At 42.5% G+C, this 17,495-nt stretch overlaps 1 protein-coding gene across 22 annotated transcripts in view; it reads left to right on the top strand.

Annotated features, from left to right (window-relative positions):
• The first annotated feature begins 6,567 nt into the window (after positions 1-6,567).
• The window catches only part of col13a1 (collagen, type XIII, alpha 1), a 137,815-nt gene continuing 126,887 nt past the window's right edge, over positions 6,568-17,495 (top strand). For 4 of the 22 annotated variants that reach the window (XM_085970724.1, XM_085970729.1, XM_085970713.1 and 1 more), the window contains exons 1-3: positions 6,578-6,898; positions 7,581-7,616; positions 13,849-13,875. In XM_085970724.1, coding sequence (XP_085826850.1) covers positions 7,596-7,616; positions 13,849-13,875 — 48 coding nt within the window. In that variant the 5' untranslated portion in view covers positions 6,578-6,898; positions 7,581-7,595. Of the gene's footprint in view, positions 6,899-7,580; positions 7,617-13,848; positions 13,876-17,495 lie in introns of all 22 variants that reach the window. The other 18 variants (XM_085970715.1, XM_085970717.1, XM_085970714.1 and 15 more) reach the window with 12 other exon arrangements.

The following is a 17,495-nucleotide window of genomic DNA, read 5'->3' on the forward strand; positions in this document are numbered from 1 at the left end:
AATCATTGACAATCTGAAAATAGTCCCGTATATTACTGGACACATTTTATATTGTATTCTTTTGTTGCCAAAATGCCACTGCAGGCTTCACCAGATTACTGATGATAGGATTTTCTATGGAAAATGATTTTATCAGCTATAACCGATCTGCTTTTCAGTGGGGGATATAAAACCATTCTGCTCATGGTGTCGGATGTTCTTTGTGTGTGCACGGCGCGTAAAAAAAAGCTGCTAACCTCTTTATGAAGAATGCTTTTTCCAGTTTTGCCACACGTCGCATGCAGAGGAAGTCCTTCTCCTGTATTGTAAAAACAGAATGAATTTTCACATCTGCTATTTGTTTCAACGGCATTTTTCACCCAATTTTGTATCCTGGGTATTCAGGAATTTTCCTAGACTCTGCTGATGATTGCAAAGACAGCTCCTGGTATTTATCGGAGCCATTGTAATCCACAAGAGTGTTTGACCACCTTGGCTTATTGCAGAACTAGTCTACAAAGTACTCATGAATAGCACAGCAGCTTTTGGTCATCTATCCTGATTTCTCCTTCTGTGGCTCGGTGTCAGATTTTGATTGATAAGGCTCTTGTGAAGTGCCTTTGGCCGCTTTGCGACGTTAAAGGCAAGTTGTTGTTGTAAAGTGGTGATTTATTTACAGCAAGGGTGTCTAACACATGGCCCATGGGCTAACTTTGGCCCACAAACTCATTTTATCTCCATTATAGCTCCTAATGCTTCCTATCTTGGGGTGCTTGTACGCAAAGCTGATTTAGACTTTAGCTCTAATCCAGTTCCTTAAATGCCCTGGGCCTGGAGGACTGGAGTAGGCTGCTCCTGATTGGTCAAATCCACCAATTATTGAGCAGTCTTTTTTCCATCAATCTGGATTCAGTCTTTTCCCAATTTTCCAGATCCAAGACGTTTAAAGAGCTAAGCTGAAACTTCCTAATTTTCGCATATTTAGGGAGGAAGGAAGACTTGAATATTTAATGCGTTGGAGAGGGACTTGAATGCATGTGGGCCTCAGATAGTTTGTGTATAGGCATTTGATATTGTCTATGGGAGGGCTTTGATGTTTTGTGTAGTGGGCTTGAACATGTGTAAAGGGGATTGAATATTTGTGTATGGGATTTGGACGTTTCATGTATAAGGGTTTGAATGTTCTTATTGGAGGCTTGGATTTTTATGTATATGGCAGGTGTTAGGATTTTCTGTTTATGGGGACTTGCATTTTTGTGTATGTTTCTCTAGTTTCAATATACACATCTGGGGTGCACTTTCTGGTTGTCCCTTGTGCATCTGGCCTGCAGCTCCAATATGTTGGGACATTCCTGCTTTAAAGGGACACTGGGGGTAAAATTGGAAGTCAATGGACAGGAAAGTTGAGCGGGGTGACCGATCCACTTCTACTCATATTGCATCCCCGCCAACACTGAATTTTACCCCTAGTGAAAGTGTTTGGCAACTTTATTCTTTGCGGAGGGAGTAAAGCCACACATTGTTTCCATCACACTGACATCATGGGGTAGACTGTTATCTTTACCGCTTGAGCATTAAGCATCGACTGAGTCGAGCACTGAGAGGAATATCTGATGGGGAGGATCGCACGCCAAAAGGGAAACCCACCAGAATGTCCTTGTATTAGCGAGTGCTGAACCACCTGAAACCCAGGCCTTTAACACTTTCCTTCCTGAATTAATCCATCTTGGTGGAAAAATATTCTGTTGAGAGTGTAGTGTTAGACCTGAATGAGTTAGTGAAATGTCAGGGGTATCTTAAAAGTTATTAAATCACTATTTACTTTTGCAGATATTTAAATCTTCTCCTGGGGACAGACTATCCGGACCCTTTGCTATAAAAGTTTTCATGTACAGTACTAGGCTACAGAAGAACTGTTCAGCACCAGTTACTTACCCTTAATTGTGAAATTGGATTCATTCCCGTTGCTCAAGATTGCAATATATTCAGTTTGACAGATGCCTTGTAATGATGATGGACTATCTTAAAACACCTTGTGAAAATATTAGTATCCAACACTTTAGCCTTGTGAAAACACTTTTGCTGCATTTAGAAATGGGACAGATCAGTATATCAGTTGTTACATTCCAGCAGTAAGTCCAGACTGATTGAACTATTACATGCCCTGAAAACCATGAATGAGCTGTTCATTATGCAGCCAAGTCATGGTTCATTGAACAGGCAATTCATACTTAGGCCATGTCAAGAAGTGGCCGCGTCAAAACTGCTAGCATTTAGTGGAAACTTAAAGGAACCTTTTATTACTGTAGATACTTAAAGCTGTGAATGGCGAATTATTTTATTGGAATAATAGAAGTCTATAAAATAAATAGCACTTCCACTTTTCCAAGACAAACATCTGCTTAGCACCTTAACTTTAGTAATGCTGAAATTATAATTTGGATGATGCACAATTGCACAATCTAGGTGATGGTGATGTTTGTCTCTGAGGTTCAGGATCCGAGGTAGCGTTCAGTATAGTCACGGGTTTTTGTAACAATCAATTGCGAATGAGCGTGTGATTTATTTTATGTGTGTGTGTGTGTGTGCATTTAAGTAAATATTTAGAGTACTGCTTTTGTTTCAAGTTTTAAATGCTGCTTTCCTTTGCACGAAATTTGAAAGGCTGGAAGATATTCTCTTCATTACTGCTTGATGTGCTTGGGGAGCCAGTGTTTTGTATGCAGTATAGGTAGATGTGGGCTTAAAGATCAACGAGAGTTTGGGAATGTTGATTGCTTGTTTCTGTTTCAACGTTTTAAGTATTTTTAAAGCTTATGTTATTAAATATCATTTTTCTGAGCATAGACCATATCCCAATACTAGACCGGTCAACCAATAACCCAAGGAAGCATAAGATCACTAGGCACACTGAATCATTGCATATGGAAATGTGGAAGATAGCTATCTTGTTGATATTACAGGCTATCGGGCTTACATTTCAGTGGAGCTGTATGTATCTGCATTTAAGCTTGTGAGTTGGATCAGCATTAGAGTGTAGTGCTCCATGCCAAGTGACGAACACGATGGTCTTTAAATGTGCTAGATTCCAAATTAAACTTGTTTAAATGTTGACTCCAATTTGTGTTTAATAGTCATCATATTAATATGTAGGATGTGCATACACAGATAAACCTATTCACATTCCCCATTTGCTAACAATTGCACTAATGTCCGCCTACTGTTTCCACACTAGGGCCACCAGGAGAAAAGGGAAGACATGGTCGGAGAGGTGTTCCAGGTATGTGGCACAGCAAGTCCGAGGTATTCACTTAAAATAGACTGCATGGCGTTCTTATTCCATCTGTTCGAGAAAGGGAACCAAGAATCAAGTGGATTATGGAGAAGTTAACCTGATTTATTGGGTGCGGTGTTTATTAACCTTTAATCTTTACCAGACTGTGTGTCTCTCTACCGTGAGTCTGTGAAAGATGCTTGTTTGAGATATGTTAGTCACACATCCTACTTATTAAGGAATAACTATTATGAAGCAATAAAGTTCTATCTATTTTCTGTAAAGGTTCATTGGATTAAAGAGGTGTACGAGGCTTGGATGAATGTTGCCAAGTTATTATTCAAAGCCTCAAATTTCCAATATATATGAAGTCAAAAACTTATTTCTTGAATATAAAATAAGGATCTTAAAAGGTACTAATTGTGCCTTTTAGTGATAATTCAGTTCAGCTGTTGTCTCTAATAAGAGGCTGGAGTAATCAGCACAAGAGTTGCTTCTGTGTTTCTGTTATCAATTACATTCTGTTAAGCCACCAAAGTGTGATTTATTTTCTTTGCATAGTGTGAGCTAGTTTGCTGAAATTGCACGAACTGTGCATAATGTGGCTTTTTTTTAAGCCTAATCTGTCACTATTCTAGAATTCTAAAACTGCTAACAATCTCCTAGTTGTGTTTTGTTGGCGTGCCAATCGCTTTGCATTGAGTTGTGAACGAGTGTCTGCCTGAGCCAGTGGCGGCACAAGCAGGGTAAGGCACCGTCCACAGGTCAGGAGAGATCAAATCACTGTGGGGAAGGGTCTTTCTGTGCGCCATGTCTAATAATATTGTAAATTCATACCTTCAACACGCAGAGACAAAAGCTTCCCCCTTTGTTTTGGGAATTGCCTGGGCTAGAAATTGGGCACCTTGGCACCTCCCGTTATCACCTCTGGGGAAGTTAACGGGGCGCTAATCACTTGCCGCCCGGGTGCAGCGAGAAGATCGACTCCCGCTATATTCGGCGGGAGGTTCGCGCCGGCGGTATGGCGTTGCACCCCGATTTCCTTTGCCTGGAGATTGTGACGTCATTGCCGTGCGCATCGCCCCGGACCCGAACTTCGGTTCCACCCCCTGCACCGCATCGACGGGCAAAAGCACCAACAGCTGCAGGAGGCATTCATCGGGAGGCCGGGAGCTTCGGGGGGCGAGATAAGTGGAAAAAAATTCTCAAAAGGTCTTTCTTTTTTTTTCTCATTTGTCTTCGCCAGCGATCGATCAGCCCGGCACTCTGCTGCAGGGCATCGGGCTGATCGGGCCAGATCGTGGCTGTCGCCGGGGACCGGGTAAGTTTTGCCCTTGCAGAGCTGGCAGCGATGGCCTTTCCCTTTAAGGGAGGGAAGGAGCCTTCTAATGGGGCAGCTCTGCCCAGCCCAGTGTGCAGCTGCTCACCGCCCCCCCCGCCCCGCCCCGCCCCATCCTGCCCCGCCCCCCCGCCCCGCCCCGTCCCATCCTGCCCCGCCCCCCCCAACCCGCCCTGCCCCGCCTGCTGCATGTCGTGCTCCAGGAAGGAAGTGGACGCTTGATTTAACGCTCCACTTCCTTCCTGGAGCGCAAAATCAAATTTTTTAAAATTTGAAAAATTTAGCGCCAGGCACTAATGTTTTTTAACTTTTAAAAGTTAGCGCCCCAAATGGGGCTATAATGAATTCCACACACCCCCACTTCCCCCCGAGTCTTGCATCAGTATGCTCACCAAAACGGTTTAGTCCTTGTTGGGATATATATTCATCCATTTACTAACTTGTGAAAAGGTAGATGGGTGTATATAGCAGTGTTGGAATTTTATGTTTTTTCCACTAAAATTGGTGAATGAGGCAAAACCTACTCCAATATGTTTTAAGATGAATCCAGAAATGTTAGGTTACAAAACAGTAATGGGAAAACAATGAAATGATTTTAACGAGCCTTAAAGAATAAATTTCACTATTAATTCTTTTCTTTAAAAGAATTGGCACTGTTGTCTATTTTGTTCATTTCTGACTTTCTCTCTTAATACTCTTTCCAAATGTATTCCTTCTGGGGAAAAATAAATTGAAAGGAAAACTCGGGAGGTAATTCTTCCCGATTCTGTGAATACTGGGGGTAAATATTTAGAACCCCCTCCTTCACTCTGTCTGAGGGCAGCAAAGCCCTGGGACCCCTGGACACCACACTGTATTCGCGCCCTGTGGGAAAGTTTGCCAGATACATTTATGAAACCGAATGTTAAGTTTTTCCTCTGCTAGTACTGCAGTTGTCCCTTCTTGACTTTCTACTGCATGTTTGGGGAGTGATCGAACCTCCTTCTGGTTTTTTTTCACCTCTGATCTCTGTGGGCTGGGCTCAGTCTGGGAACTTTAATTTCAGAAATAAAAATCACTTTGCCGGGCTTTTATTTGGCTAGCTTATTTCATAATGTTTTAGCGACAGCAGAGACCACTGTAAGTCCTGGAGTTTTACTGTTTGTTAGCAAACCACAGGATCTGGATTGTTTACTGTATATATAAAGAACAATTGATCTATGTGTAAGAGATTTAAGTAAGAACTGTCAGCGGCCTGGATTGTTATTGATGTCCATGTTCCATACACAATGCGGGTACTTTATAGCCCGCTGCCGCTAGACATGGCTTCTGGGTTGCCATTGGAACATTTCACAGTATGAAAAGCTTCAAATGCCAACTCTTTGCACATTTGCCCAGCTGTGATTATCTAGGGGTCCTGAATGAGATCAGTTTGAGCAGGTGTCAATGTCAATCCAGTGCATGGAACTGTACACCACAAAACTACCCTCACATTAGGCATAATTGGGAGTAATGTGTCACCCTCACTGGAGGGAGGAGGGCGGGCGGATGTGCCAGCTGGCTTGAAGTGCCATCAGCAGGTTGGGTAATGGACTGGTCGATTGGCAGAATCTTCTAGGGATGAGATGCCAGCTGGTCTAAATGAACTGGAGCTTGCTTCATCCTGCAATGCTGGCATTGTCAGGAAAACCAGAGCATGATTCCATTTCCTGGTGCTTGTCCCTCCCCCTCGTATAAACACAAACACTTCCCTCTGCACAATCATCTGTCTGAAATGTCATTCCATTTTTTTGTAAACATGTAATTTGTTAATGGGAAAGAGAATTAAATGTGGGTTGAAGCTTGTATTAATTCTACGAAGAACACTACAGCAGAATAACATGTTTTCCTCCTCTCTTCTTGTGTTTACAGGGCCAGCTGTAAGTACGAGAATGGCTAGTATTGCCCATGGGAACAGGTCGGGTAAAAAAAGTAACTGTCAGTAAGCTTCTGCATAGTGTCCTGCACTTTAGATATTAACTTATTTCTGCTAAATCTTTCCAGTGTCATCATAACCTTTCCTTAGTCCTTGTGGAATTTACATTTGATATTATCCTTGTAAGCCATTTGTGTCGGCAATAAGCACCTGCAATAATGGGGTGAAACACTATCCTTTGCATCTGTCGTTAATGTACATTTTAATTTCATACTTTTTTTTTTAAGCAATAATGTGATAAAGTCAGCTTTATACCTTTGGCTTGTTGTGCTGTGTGTAAAATGTTAATTTCTTTCCCCCTTCTACTGATTTTTGTCCTTTTCAGGGACCTCCAGGAAGAGATGGCTTTCCGGTAATTAACCTTTCACTGCACCGCTCTCCTGTCTTGTCCTAAAGCCGTGTCTGCACTCCTTTGCCTTGTTTTAACATTCTGCTTATTGTGGAGCTTGCCTCTCGCTAACTTTCTGTCCACTCCAACTTGATCTCTTTAATTCATTCATTTACTCCATTTTTTTTTTGTTTTTAACAAAACAAGAAAAAAAATAAAGGCCTTTTTTAGGACGAACAATCTCATTGCAGAAAGGATTGAGCCCCCAGATGTTAAAATGCACATAATGGCCATCACCTTCGTCATTCTAATCAACTGTTCTGGCAAACACTGCTCCCCAAAAATATTACCGTGGCTCTCGCTACATTTGTTCAGGCTGTGGATGGAAACTTCTTTAACTGGTGGTGTGGTGTTAGCATTCAGTCATCATATTTCCAGCTTTTTTTTTGTGGTAAGAGCTCTTTTTTCCTAAAGAGGTAACTCTTGGCCTAGCAGTCTGGTAGTTTGGTGTGTAAAGCACTAAATAGCAGCATCTAATGGGAACCCTTCATGCTTTTATGAACGAGCATTAAACTCTGGAACGCTTGCTCTGTGATTTCGGGGCAAACGTCTTTGCTGGACGTCCTAGTGTGTGGCTGAGCAGCTTTTTGGGTGAAATCGCAAAAAAACTCTTCCTTTGCAGTTCTGACTGTACATTGATTATTAGGGAAACAAAGGATCCATGGGCCTACCAGGGAGAAGGGTAAGTTTACTTATTGCATCTAATTTTAGCCGTGTGGTTACATAAACCTTGTGTTGTTCTGGAGGCACAATAAATGATCATTTCAGCTGTTCATTAATGAACTGTCAGAAAATAGTTTTAAAGCTGCAATATCCTTCCATAAACCCCCCCCCCTTTCCTGGGCAACTCAAATTGAGTTGAATTGAATTGCAATATTTTATCTGTGTTAACGAGCACAAAATTAGTGTGTGTATGTGTGTGTGTGTGTGTGTGTATGTGTGTGAGAGTTTGTGTGTGTGTGTGTGTGTGTGTGTGTGTGTATGTGTGTGTGTGTGTGTGTGTGTGTGTGTGAGTGTGTGTGTGTGTGAGTTTGTGTGTGTGTGTGTGTGTATATGTGTGTGTGTGTGTGTGTGTGTGAGTTTGTGTGTGTGTGTATGTGTGTATGTGTGTGAGTGTGTGTGTGTGAGTTTGTGTGTGTGTGTGTATATGTGTGTGTGTGCGTGTGTGTGTATATGTGTGTGTGTGTGTGTGTGTGTGTGAGTTTGTGTGTGTGTGTATGTGTGTGAGTGTGTGTGTGTGAGTTTGTGTGTGTGTGTGTGTGCGTGTGTGCGTGTGTGTGTGCGTGTGTGCGTGCGTGCGTGTGAGTTTGTGTGTGAGTTTGTGTGTGTGTGCGTGCGTGCGAGTTTGTGTGTGTGTGTGTGTGTATGTGTGTGTGCGTGCGTGTGTGTGTGTGTGTATATATATATATAACCTTTGGGGGGAGAAAAACCGGCACCGTGTTCAGAAGTGTCATGTTCTCCCCGAAGAATCACTGTATAAACATTTATAAAAGGTCAGAACAACATCTGGTTTACGGAGATGGATGACTTTTGTTAAAGTGACGTTGTGCAGGTTTTGTAACATTTTATTTTAATTTCGGATGCCAGGATAATGCAGCCTTAAACTATTTATTTGCCACTGCAGCATTTAACTGCACCTTTTTGAGAGCATTTTGCGCATTTCTTTGGCTCCAGCTTAATGGACCAATTCAGTCAGCGCTACGAACTGAAATATATATATATATACTTCTGTACATTGTAAGATGAATGTAATGTTGACTTCAAGTGAGGCTCTTATCTGAGTCAGGTTTCTGTTAAATATGTGTGGATTCCTTGCTGTGATGCCTTGCAGTTCTGGTTTGTGATTTATTTTAAAACGTGCTACCTTGCCCAGATTGCAATTTCTGTCTTTAAAGCATTGGTCAGTTAAACAGGCTGTTTGGTAAACATTTCTCCCCTCCTCGCAAAACTGTATCGATCCATCAGCAGATAAGCTGGAATTGCGGTAAATTCAGAGGGCAATATACAATACAATCAAACTTATTTAACGGAGTTCACTGTTTAATGTTTGCAAGCAGTGAAGACTATGGGGCCCCTGCACTTTCTGAATGTCATCAAGCAATTTCTTGTGTGTCTCGTAAGTTTTATACATTCTTAAAACAAAAAGAAGCTTATAAAGTAATTTCCAATATTCATTTATAAATTCAAGGGGGTAAAATACATGTGTAAAAACATTTAATTTTAGCCATAACTCTAACTACTATTACGGAAAAGCCAGTGTAGGAAAAGGTAGGCTCACTGCAGGTAATGTTGCGGATATCTTCACTGTGCCCTAATACTGAACAGCCTCTTTAAAACTTGACTCATTGCTGTAGAAATACTGTGGGCTAACCTGATTGTCATGCATCTGGCCTGATTCTTTTTAATATTGTATGTAAGCAAAGGTGCTATGAGGACTTTAGTTCATAAGCACATTTATCACAAAGAGTTGGTATTTAGCAGAAATAACCCAACCCACACTAACTGCCTCATTACTTTAAAAGGAAAGAAGTTCTAACTGTGTGTGGGCTGAAGGACTGTTAACTGTTATTACTGATCTTTGTTTCCGCCAGCTCATTAAATGGGGAAATTCCAGGGGGGATCAACTAGGTTTTTAAGGTTAGGTTGCCATCACCATCTCTCGGTGAGTGGTTACGACAATGGGGAGGACAAACACTGTTGCAGGCTCTCTTGCAATAGGCAGCGAGCCTTTGCAGTAATTATACTATTTTTAGAAAGATCACTTTGAAAGGTTCCCAAGTCCTACTTGTTTTGGATCACTTTCTCAGTGCAGGAAGTGCCCACAGCAGAACGTCCTGTCATTAGTGGCGCATACTCATTACTTTTTCTCCTTCAAGAAAACCCAAAAAACAGTGTGGAGTTTCTGGTGACAGTAGCCTGACTCAAGTGGAGAGAAACAAGCAAAACCTTGATTTTTGCCTCCCTATTAATGCGTGTTAACACGCATTGGCTCACAGACAACTTGTCCTATCAAAGTGCTCTAACGAATAAATTGTCACACAGCCCTTCCAAACTCCCAAATCAAAAGCTCAGTTACAAGCAATCTAAAGTCTTACACTGTAGAGGGCAGATAAGCTTCAAATATTATATTTTCAGGTATTTGGTTTTACTCTTTTTAAACTATTCAATCACCTGTGTAGATGGAAGAATAACTGCACAGGTGATTTAGCTAAACATTACAGGGTAGAAATTTGCCTTGGGTGATACAGTATTGACCACCCATTCCACGCCCCGTCGGACATTCAATTCAATGACATTAATGGAACTGAATATCAGGTGGGGCGTATAACAGGCAGCTAAGGCGATGCCGCCTGCTATCCGCTAATGCGCGACGATTTATCCCAACGTTTTTAACTAATTACGATGAGGATTTTTTTGCAAGTTGTCAATTAGTTCGTCAGTTTGTGCTACAAGCAAAGTTTGGCAAAGTGCTTGGGTCTCCCAGGTCCCTGGGGTAGTGTGAGAAATGGTGGATGCCGATGCATGGGTGAGATAGTCAGGCCTGTTCCGTGACCATGTTTCCATGATCAGTCGCTCACTGCAGCACAAGCCCGTTCTCCAAATTATCTGCCATTCTCTGCAACCTGCGCAAGCATCCTTGCTTTTTTTTAAGCTTGATGGAATCCAACGAGATGTTTAATTCACTGCATGAATCTGGCATTGTCAAACCTGATGAGGCTGATTTTTAAACACTACCCAATTTATAATGTGATAAATGTGCTTTTAAAAGCATGATTAAAGTAGAATTTGTTTTACATTCATTATATTTTACTTTCTGGCTGTGTGTTTATTACTATTGGCATGTAAATGCAAAGTTGTGAGCAGTTTTGATCAGATCTTGAAAGATTTCACATATTCTCGTCCTATAATCAGAGCTGAAAAGATGAAGGGTTGGGTGATGGACCATATCCTCGCACGTCTACAACAACTTGCATTCATATAGCACCTTTAACATAGTAAACGTCCCAAGGCGCTTCAGAGGAGCGATTATCAAACAAAGTTTGACACCGATACACAAAAGGAGGTATTGGGACAGGTTGGTCACAGTGGTAGGTTTTAAGGAGTGTCTTAAAGGAGGGAAGAGAGGTAGAGAGGCGGAGAGGTTAAGGAGGGAATTCCAGAGCTTAGGGCCCGGGCAGCTGAAGACACGGCCGCACAAGAGGCCCTGGGTTTGAACCCAAATTCGGCTTGGAGGATGAAAACTTTCTCTACACTGGTCTTAACTGAAACAAAATTGTGCAGTTTCAACCCAGTGCTTAATTAGATTGGTAATTTGAACGAGTAGGCTCTCCCGGCATCAGTAATAGCAATGTCTCACTGAGTTAGTGCAAAACTGGCTGATCTCAGGCAGAGCAGTAGTTTGGGAGGGCTGCAATTACCCTCGGCACCACTGGGCAAGGCTGGGGAAAGTCTTGGAACTTCCTAGGCAGCTCCTGAGCACTAATCAGTGTCTGTTGTTTGAAAGTGAGTGTGTGGACATCAGGCTGAGGTCATGATTCCATCTCTGCCGTGATGTCTTTCATGGTTGAATAGGCCACCAACGTTCATTGTTGAGGCTCACATAGAAAGGATGACCACTGAAGTGGAGATGCTGGAGGGTTATGACCAATGCTCTGGATCCAGCAGGGGTCAATGCCTTTAGAAAATAATTGCTGGGGGTGGAATGAGGAGCTGCTACATTGGATACTGTGCTAATTAAGAATGAGGAAAGCCATTTGACCAGTCATCCATCCAGAAAGACCCCAAACACCCCCCACCCCCATTGCCACATCCAATTGTTCCTTAAATGATTCCAGGGTTTTTCAACCCAACTACTCATTCCGGAAATCCATTCCAAGGATTGTTGGCTCTTAGTGTGAAGAAAAACGCCCTGACAGGTTGTGGTTTAGACGTATTGTTGAGGTCAATAAGGGGGTCTTACATTGCATGTAAAGAAGGAAAATATTTTATTCCTGTACCCTCATCTTTGTTGAAGTTGAATGCACGTAACCTCCCAAAAAACTGAGTTTAAACTGTTAAAATAAGGTACCTGTTCACAACTTTGCTTTATGTGTGGTGAGATTACACCCTGAATAGTCAAGAACATTTTGTTACAACCAGGAAATAAGGACCCAACTGCCCTGCATTCAGTTGCCCCAATGTGTCTTATCCAGTGGTTATTACTGCTCCTGTTACCTTGCCTCAGTGGGTAGCACACTTGCCGCTGAGTCAGAAGGTCATGGGTTCAAGTCCCACTTCAGATCTTGGAAGCATGTTCTAGGCTGACACTCACTCCAGTGCAGTGCTGAGGGAGTGCAGCACTGTCGGAGGTGCCGTCCTTCGAATGAGACGTTAAACCGAGCTCCTGTCTGTCTGCTCTGGTGGATGTTAAAGGCTCCATGGCAATATTTCAGAAAAGTAGGGAATTCTCCCCGGTGTTCTGGTCAACCTTTCTCCCTTAAACAACACCACCAGAAAAAACCAATTGGCAGATCATTCACCTGATTGCTGTTTGTTGGACCAGCAGAATGGCTGCAGTGTTTGCTGAGAAAACCGTGACTGCACACCAAAGTAATTAATTGGATATAAAGCACTTGACATTTCAGTAAGGTGTTATACCAATTGCTCCACAAATACTGGACATACAACAATTTTACTTTTTCCAGTTTTTTTTGGTTTGTTTCTGTCCTGATGTACACTATTCTGTTAGAGAGATGGCTTGGAATCTTCTCCTTGGACATTGGAGATTTCATGACATCTGGTCCTGGTGATAAGTTTTTAAACTGGGTTAAATGGAGATGTATGTCATTTCTATTCCTCTCCACCCTACCCCGCTCCCCCCCACCCCCCCCTGCCAGATGAGATCCCCCAGTATTGCAAGGCATTCATCCTTTTCAATCTCAAGGTGCTGTCATATTTCCCCTTTTGCAGTAATACATAGTAGCTTCCAATCTGCACTGATGGGGAAAACAGGAATGTAACTCTGGAATCTGGCCACAATCTAATGTCCGGGCGCGTGAACCAAGGACGTGCGAGACTGTCTCCGCTATCTAAACATAATACTTATTATTTTAAGAGACGACACGTGCTATTTCCAGCTGTTCGATGGTCCAGAAAGCAAAGCATGCTGTAGTGATACCTTGCTCCTTGCACTCGGCTCAGTGGCAGACAGCAGTATAACTCCATTCTGCCAGCTACTCATTACATTCTATGGATACCAATCGTATAACTGCACTCTTAGATTTTAAGTGGATTCAATTGCCAGACGGTTTTGAGACCCCAATTTGATTTCCCCTTTTTTTGACTCCCCCACCATTTTAAAAGTCCAATTAACAGTGAGCTCCCACCCATCCCCCATCCATCACCCTCCCACCCATGCTTAGCACTATAGTCCTCCGCTTCTCGCTGTGTAACCAGCTGCTACAAGATGCACTGGGGAGCCGGGGTTCGGATGCTTGTCGAACTGCTTGTCCGCTGCTTGGTGACCCAACCGAAAGGTTGTCCCTGTGTGAGCAAACCTGGCTCCTAGTGGTCCCCGACACGCCAACTCGCTGTTTCACAGGGTTGCCCATTACTTGCTGGGTTTTTCGTTTTGGTTCTGCCTCTGTGAAGCACCTTGGGATGTTTTTTCTACATTAAAGGCGCTGTATTAATGCAGGTAATTTTACTTTTGTCCAGAATTGAAGATTACGAAGGGTGTAATCTATTACCACACTGCTTGCTTGAGGTTTGGAGTATGGTCTGATGCATAGACGCAGATTTATGGCTGCTGAATTCTTTATGCAGACTGCTTTAGAGAGGTGCTGATAAGTACATTGTTTTTTTTTGGTCAATACTAATCCTCTATTTGTGTCTCTCCTTTACTTCTGCATGCTGTGTTTGCTGTGACTGCCCAGGGTCTAAAGGGGGAACCTGGTGAAGAGGTGAGTCATAGAAGGAAAGGGAAGCCTGTCCCTCATTTGTATTGCTGGTAGTATGTTAATAGGACTTCTAAATGCTTCCTTGTCTGAGTGACTTAGGGTAGAACAGACATGTCATTCCATCTAATCTTAAAATTGCACTGTCAAGCTGTGGTTTATGTGTAGTGGATATGAAAAAAATGCAAAATGATTCAATCGGGAGTATAATTCTGGAGTCAATATCAAACCTAATTATGTATCCGATCAAACAACAAATCTTCGTAATCCTTATTCTTTCTTAAAGCAATGATTGGAACCTCCTTACAATTTATTCTTCACAATGTTTAAATGAGATAAACAAACCTGAAAGGAAATAAATGTTAGTTCTTGCCATTTTTTGATGTGGCTTTCCGCCATGGCTCAGTGGGTAAATACAGTGCAGCCTCCGGCACCGTGCACTTTAAGCAGGATTTTGCTACCAAAGATATTCCACCCTAGTTGTGCTCCGGGCTATCTCGTTTCCTCTCTGATTGCTCCATCTGTACGGTTCATCCTTTGGCATTTACTTTTCCCTCGAGTTCCTAAATGCTCTGTTCTCCCCCCCACTGCATTCCTTCTCCATTCCCAGTGACTTCCTCCTCAATATATGCTCTTTTTGTGATGATTTCACCGTGTCAAATTCTGAATACCTCTAGTAGTGCAATGGTTCAATCACTACATCTTCCAATCCGTCGTGCCCTCGATCAGGACAATGAACCGTATTCACTTCGATTCTTCGAAGGCTGTTCCTTCAGGACCCTCACAAGTCCAATCACTTTTCTCACTCGTTTTTTTTGTTTATTGATATTCTCTTCCAATCTAAGAGGAAACTTACCGAAACTGTTCCCCAAAACGAGGCTTCCTCTTTTGTGCCAAACATTTCTTTTCCTCAACGACTCTTTAACTCTTTCTTTAAAAAGTGTGCATCCAGTCCAAAATGAAAGTGTTTCTCCAGTAGATAGAAAGGCCAGTCTAACACCCCTCTGACTCCTACACAGAATATAACAAAGCTTCTCTGAGCTCTCAGTGCTTTCCTCCACAGCCTGCAAGTGCACTGTCCTACACGCTCGTCATTCTCGCTGAATTCAAGTTGTGTTGAAACCAAAGCACCTCGGAGGTTTCTGATGGACAACCCACCCTGTAATTTGAAAAGATTCCTGGCACATGTAAAGTTTGCCCAGTGAGCTTGCTCTGTAGCACACTTGGTTGGGGAGCAGAAAATTTGATGAGACAACAGCTCTTAAAGGGCTGCAGCTCATCGTTAAAGGGGAAGTTGTGCTGGTTACAGGAAAGCCGGCTAATTGTTCACAATGGTACAGTGACGACTTGTGGGCAGCACTGCTGTTTTTGATGCTGAATGGTTGGAGGCCTTGCTGCAGGAGATGCACCACAGGAGGGTTGACCTTACTTGGGTCTGAAGGCCAGTCACCGTGAAAGGCACAGGTACAAGTTGCACGGAGTTGCGAGCTCTTTGGACTACTCTCCAATGAAGGCATTATGGCTGCTTCCTGAGAAATGGGCGCCAACATGTAGAATAATATTTCTGTGGTCAGATACCACCTGGACAGTAATTTGAGTTCAAACCCTTTCCCTTCATGCAGGCCTGAGGTTGTTATGAAGACTGCTGCCTCCTACATGGGTGCCATCCATAACACGCTGCACTCAGGAACTCTGAACATCGAAACTTGTACACTCTGTCCAGCTGATACCTCCTTTCAGCAGGAGAACTGATCAACTGTCTCCCCTTGTGAGGATGACGTTTGTCACTTGCTTTATACAAGGGTGCAATGCAGGCTGATTGGCTTGACACGAACAGATGATGTTGATGGTGGATTGGAAGGATACAATGACATAAATGTTCATGCTGTGGTAACTACCCCTCTATGGGAAGGTCCACTCTCTACCAAATGTTGTCCACAAGTCATAGTGTAGCATTTGGTACAACTCTGTGGCAGCCACTCTTGAAGGAGAGGTGTTCTGTCCAGGGACGTGTAGTAAATTCTATAAACGGAGCTCCCAGGGTAGTGAAAGATGCAGAGAAAATGTTGCTGGGGCTCCATTTATTGGCCATCCTCAGGTCTTCAGTACCTGAATCTCAACCCCAATCGGTATGATACTTTAAATAGCACCACACAAAGAGTTATGAAGGAAAGTATCGGCAGAAAAACAAATATGGAAGCATGGTATTCAGCAACACCAACTAACGCACGGAGCAACCTTAAACAGAAAACTCAAAAAAACGGTGCAACTGTATCCTACCTTTAAGAAGATAATTTGAGCAGGTTCGATCCCAAGATCCCCAATGAGCCCAATTTATGTAGGCAAGGTGTGTGCTGTGAGTTAAGCCAATCCCAAATAGGAGGCCCGATTTTCCAAACTGTGCCCACTGTCCATGAGATCCCACACACCACCAGCACAGCCTTGGAGTATTTGTCAACTGAATATAACAGGTCGATTAAATATTCTAGTTGATGGCTGGGACTGACAAGAACTATACTTGACCATTCTGCCTGACTTGGTCTGGTAATTGTGTAGAGTGGGTGGAAGAAGGTGCGACAAATCTCTTCAAAACATGATTTAGAAAGACTTGGCGGATAGGCATTCTCAAAGACTGTGAAAGCATTTTGTTTTCTCAAACTTTACCAAATTTTGGCATGAATCCCATTCTAAGTCTAATCAAGTCAAGTCTAGTCTACCAGCTTTGATTAATTCCAGCCCAGTTGAAGTGTGTTCAGGATAAGGCAACATACGTAACCCAATGGTAATTAAGTGAGGATTGCGCAGAAGTTTTCCTGTAAGGAATGGTTAATGCAGTGCAGGGTTTGGCCCAAACCATGAGTTTGAAGTAAACAACACTAGCATCGGGTCACGCCTAAATTATAACGTGTTGCAGACTTATTTTTTTCTGTGGCTAGTTGGATTCATACAGGTCTTTCAAACTTGAACGAGTGTACTGGTGGAAGGCAAATCCCTTCATGAACCAGACTTGCAAATGAGATCATCACTGTGAGGAAATACAATGCAAACAGAGAGCTTTCAAAAATGGTAGCGTGCAGGAGTTCTTGTGGTCTTGTGCACAACTCATTCAAAGGTTGATCTTTGAAATATTTCTGTCCACTAATCAGTGATTGTTAATGAACTTGCCATATTGTGCAAACTTTCCACAACACTATAACACTGACTGATAACAACTCAATGTAAAATCAGGGCCTAATCAATACTGGTGTAACTAGTCTTCAAACCATAGCCATAATAAAACTGGGGACTAAGGAAACAGAAGAAATATGTATATATCGATATTTCATATTTTCCATAATTCCAGAATTGTGAAGCTACATTTTTCAATGCCAGTATTTCCTTCTATTCCTTCATCGATAGTTTTGTGCAAGAACTGGGACGTGGTAAGATGCTCTCTCTCTCTCTCCGCTCCAGCTGCCACACACTGGCGATGCTTGAAGAGTTTACTCAGAATGACCCGTTTGTCCCAAAAACTATAAAGTGGAAGAAATAAGTTTTTTTTAAATTTTACACAACCTACTACCAGATACTAACAAACTGCTTGGCCATCTAAATGGTAGTAAGGTGCAAAAATGCAATTAATATTT

This window comes from Somniosus microcephalus, chromosome 29 (assembly GCF_052327205.1).
Source record: "Somniosus microcephalus isolate GS21.2 chromosome 29, FLI_Smic_1.0, whole genome shotgun sequence".
NCBI classification, from domain to species: domain Eukaryota; kingdom Metazoa; phylum Chordata; class Chondrichthyes; order Squaliformes; family Somniosidae; genus Somniosus; species Somniosus microcephalus.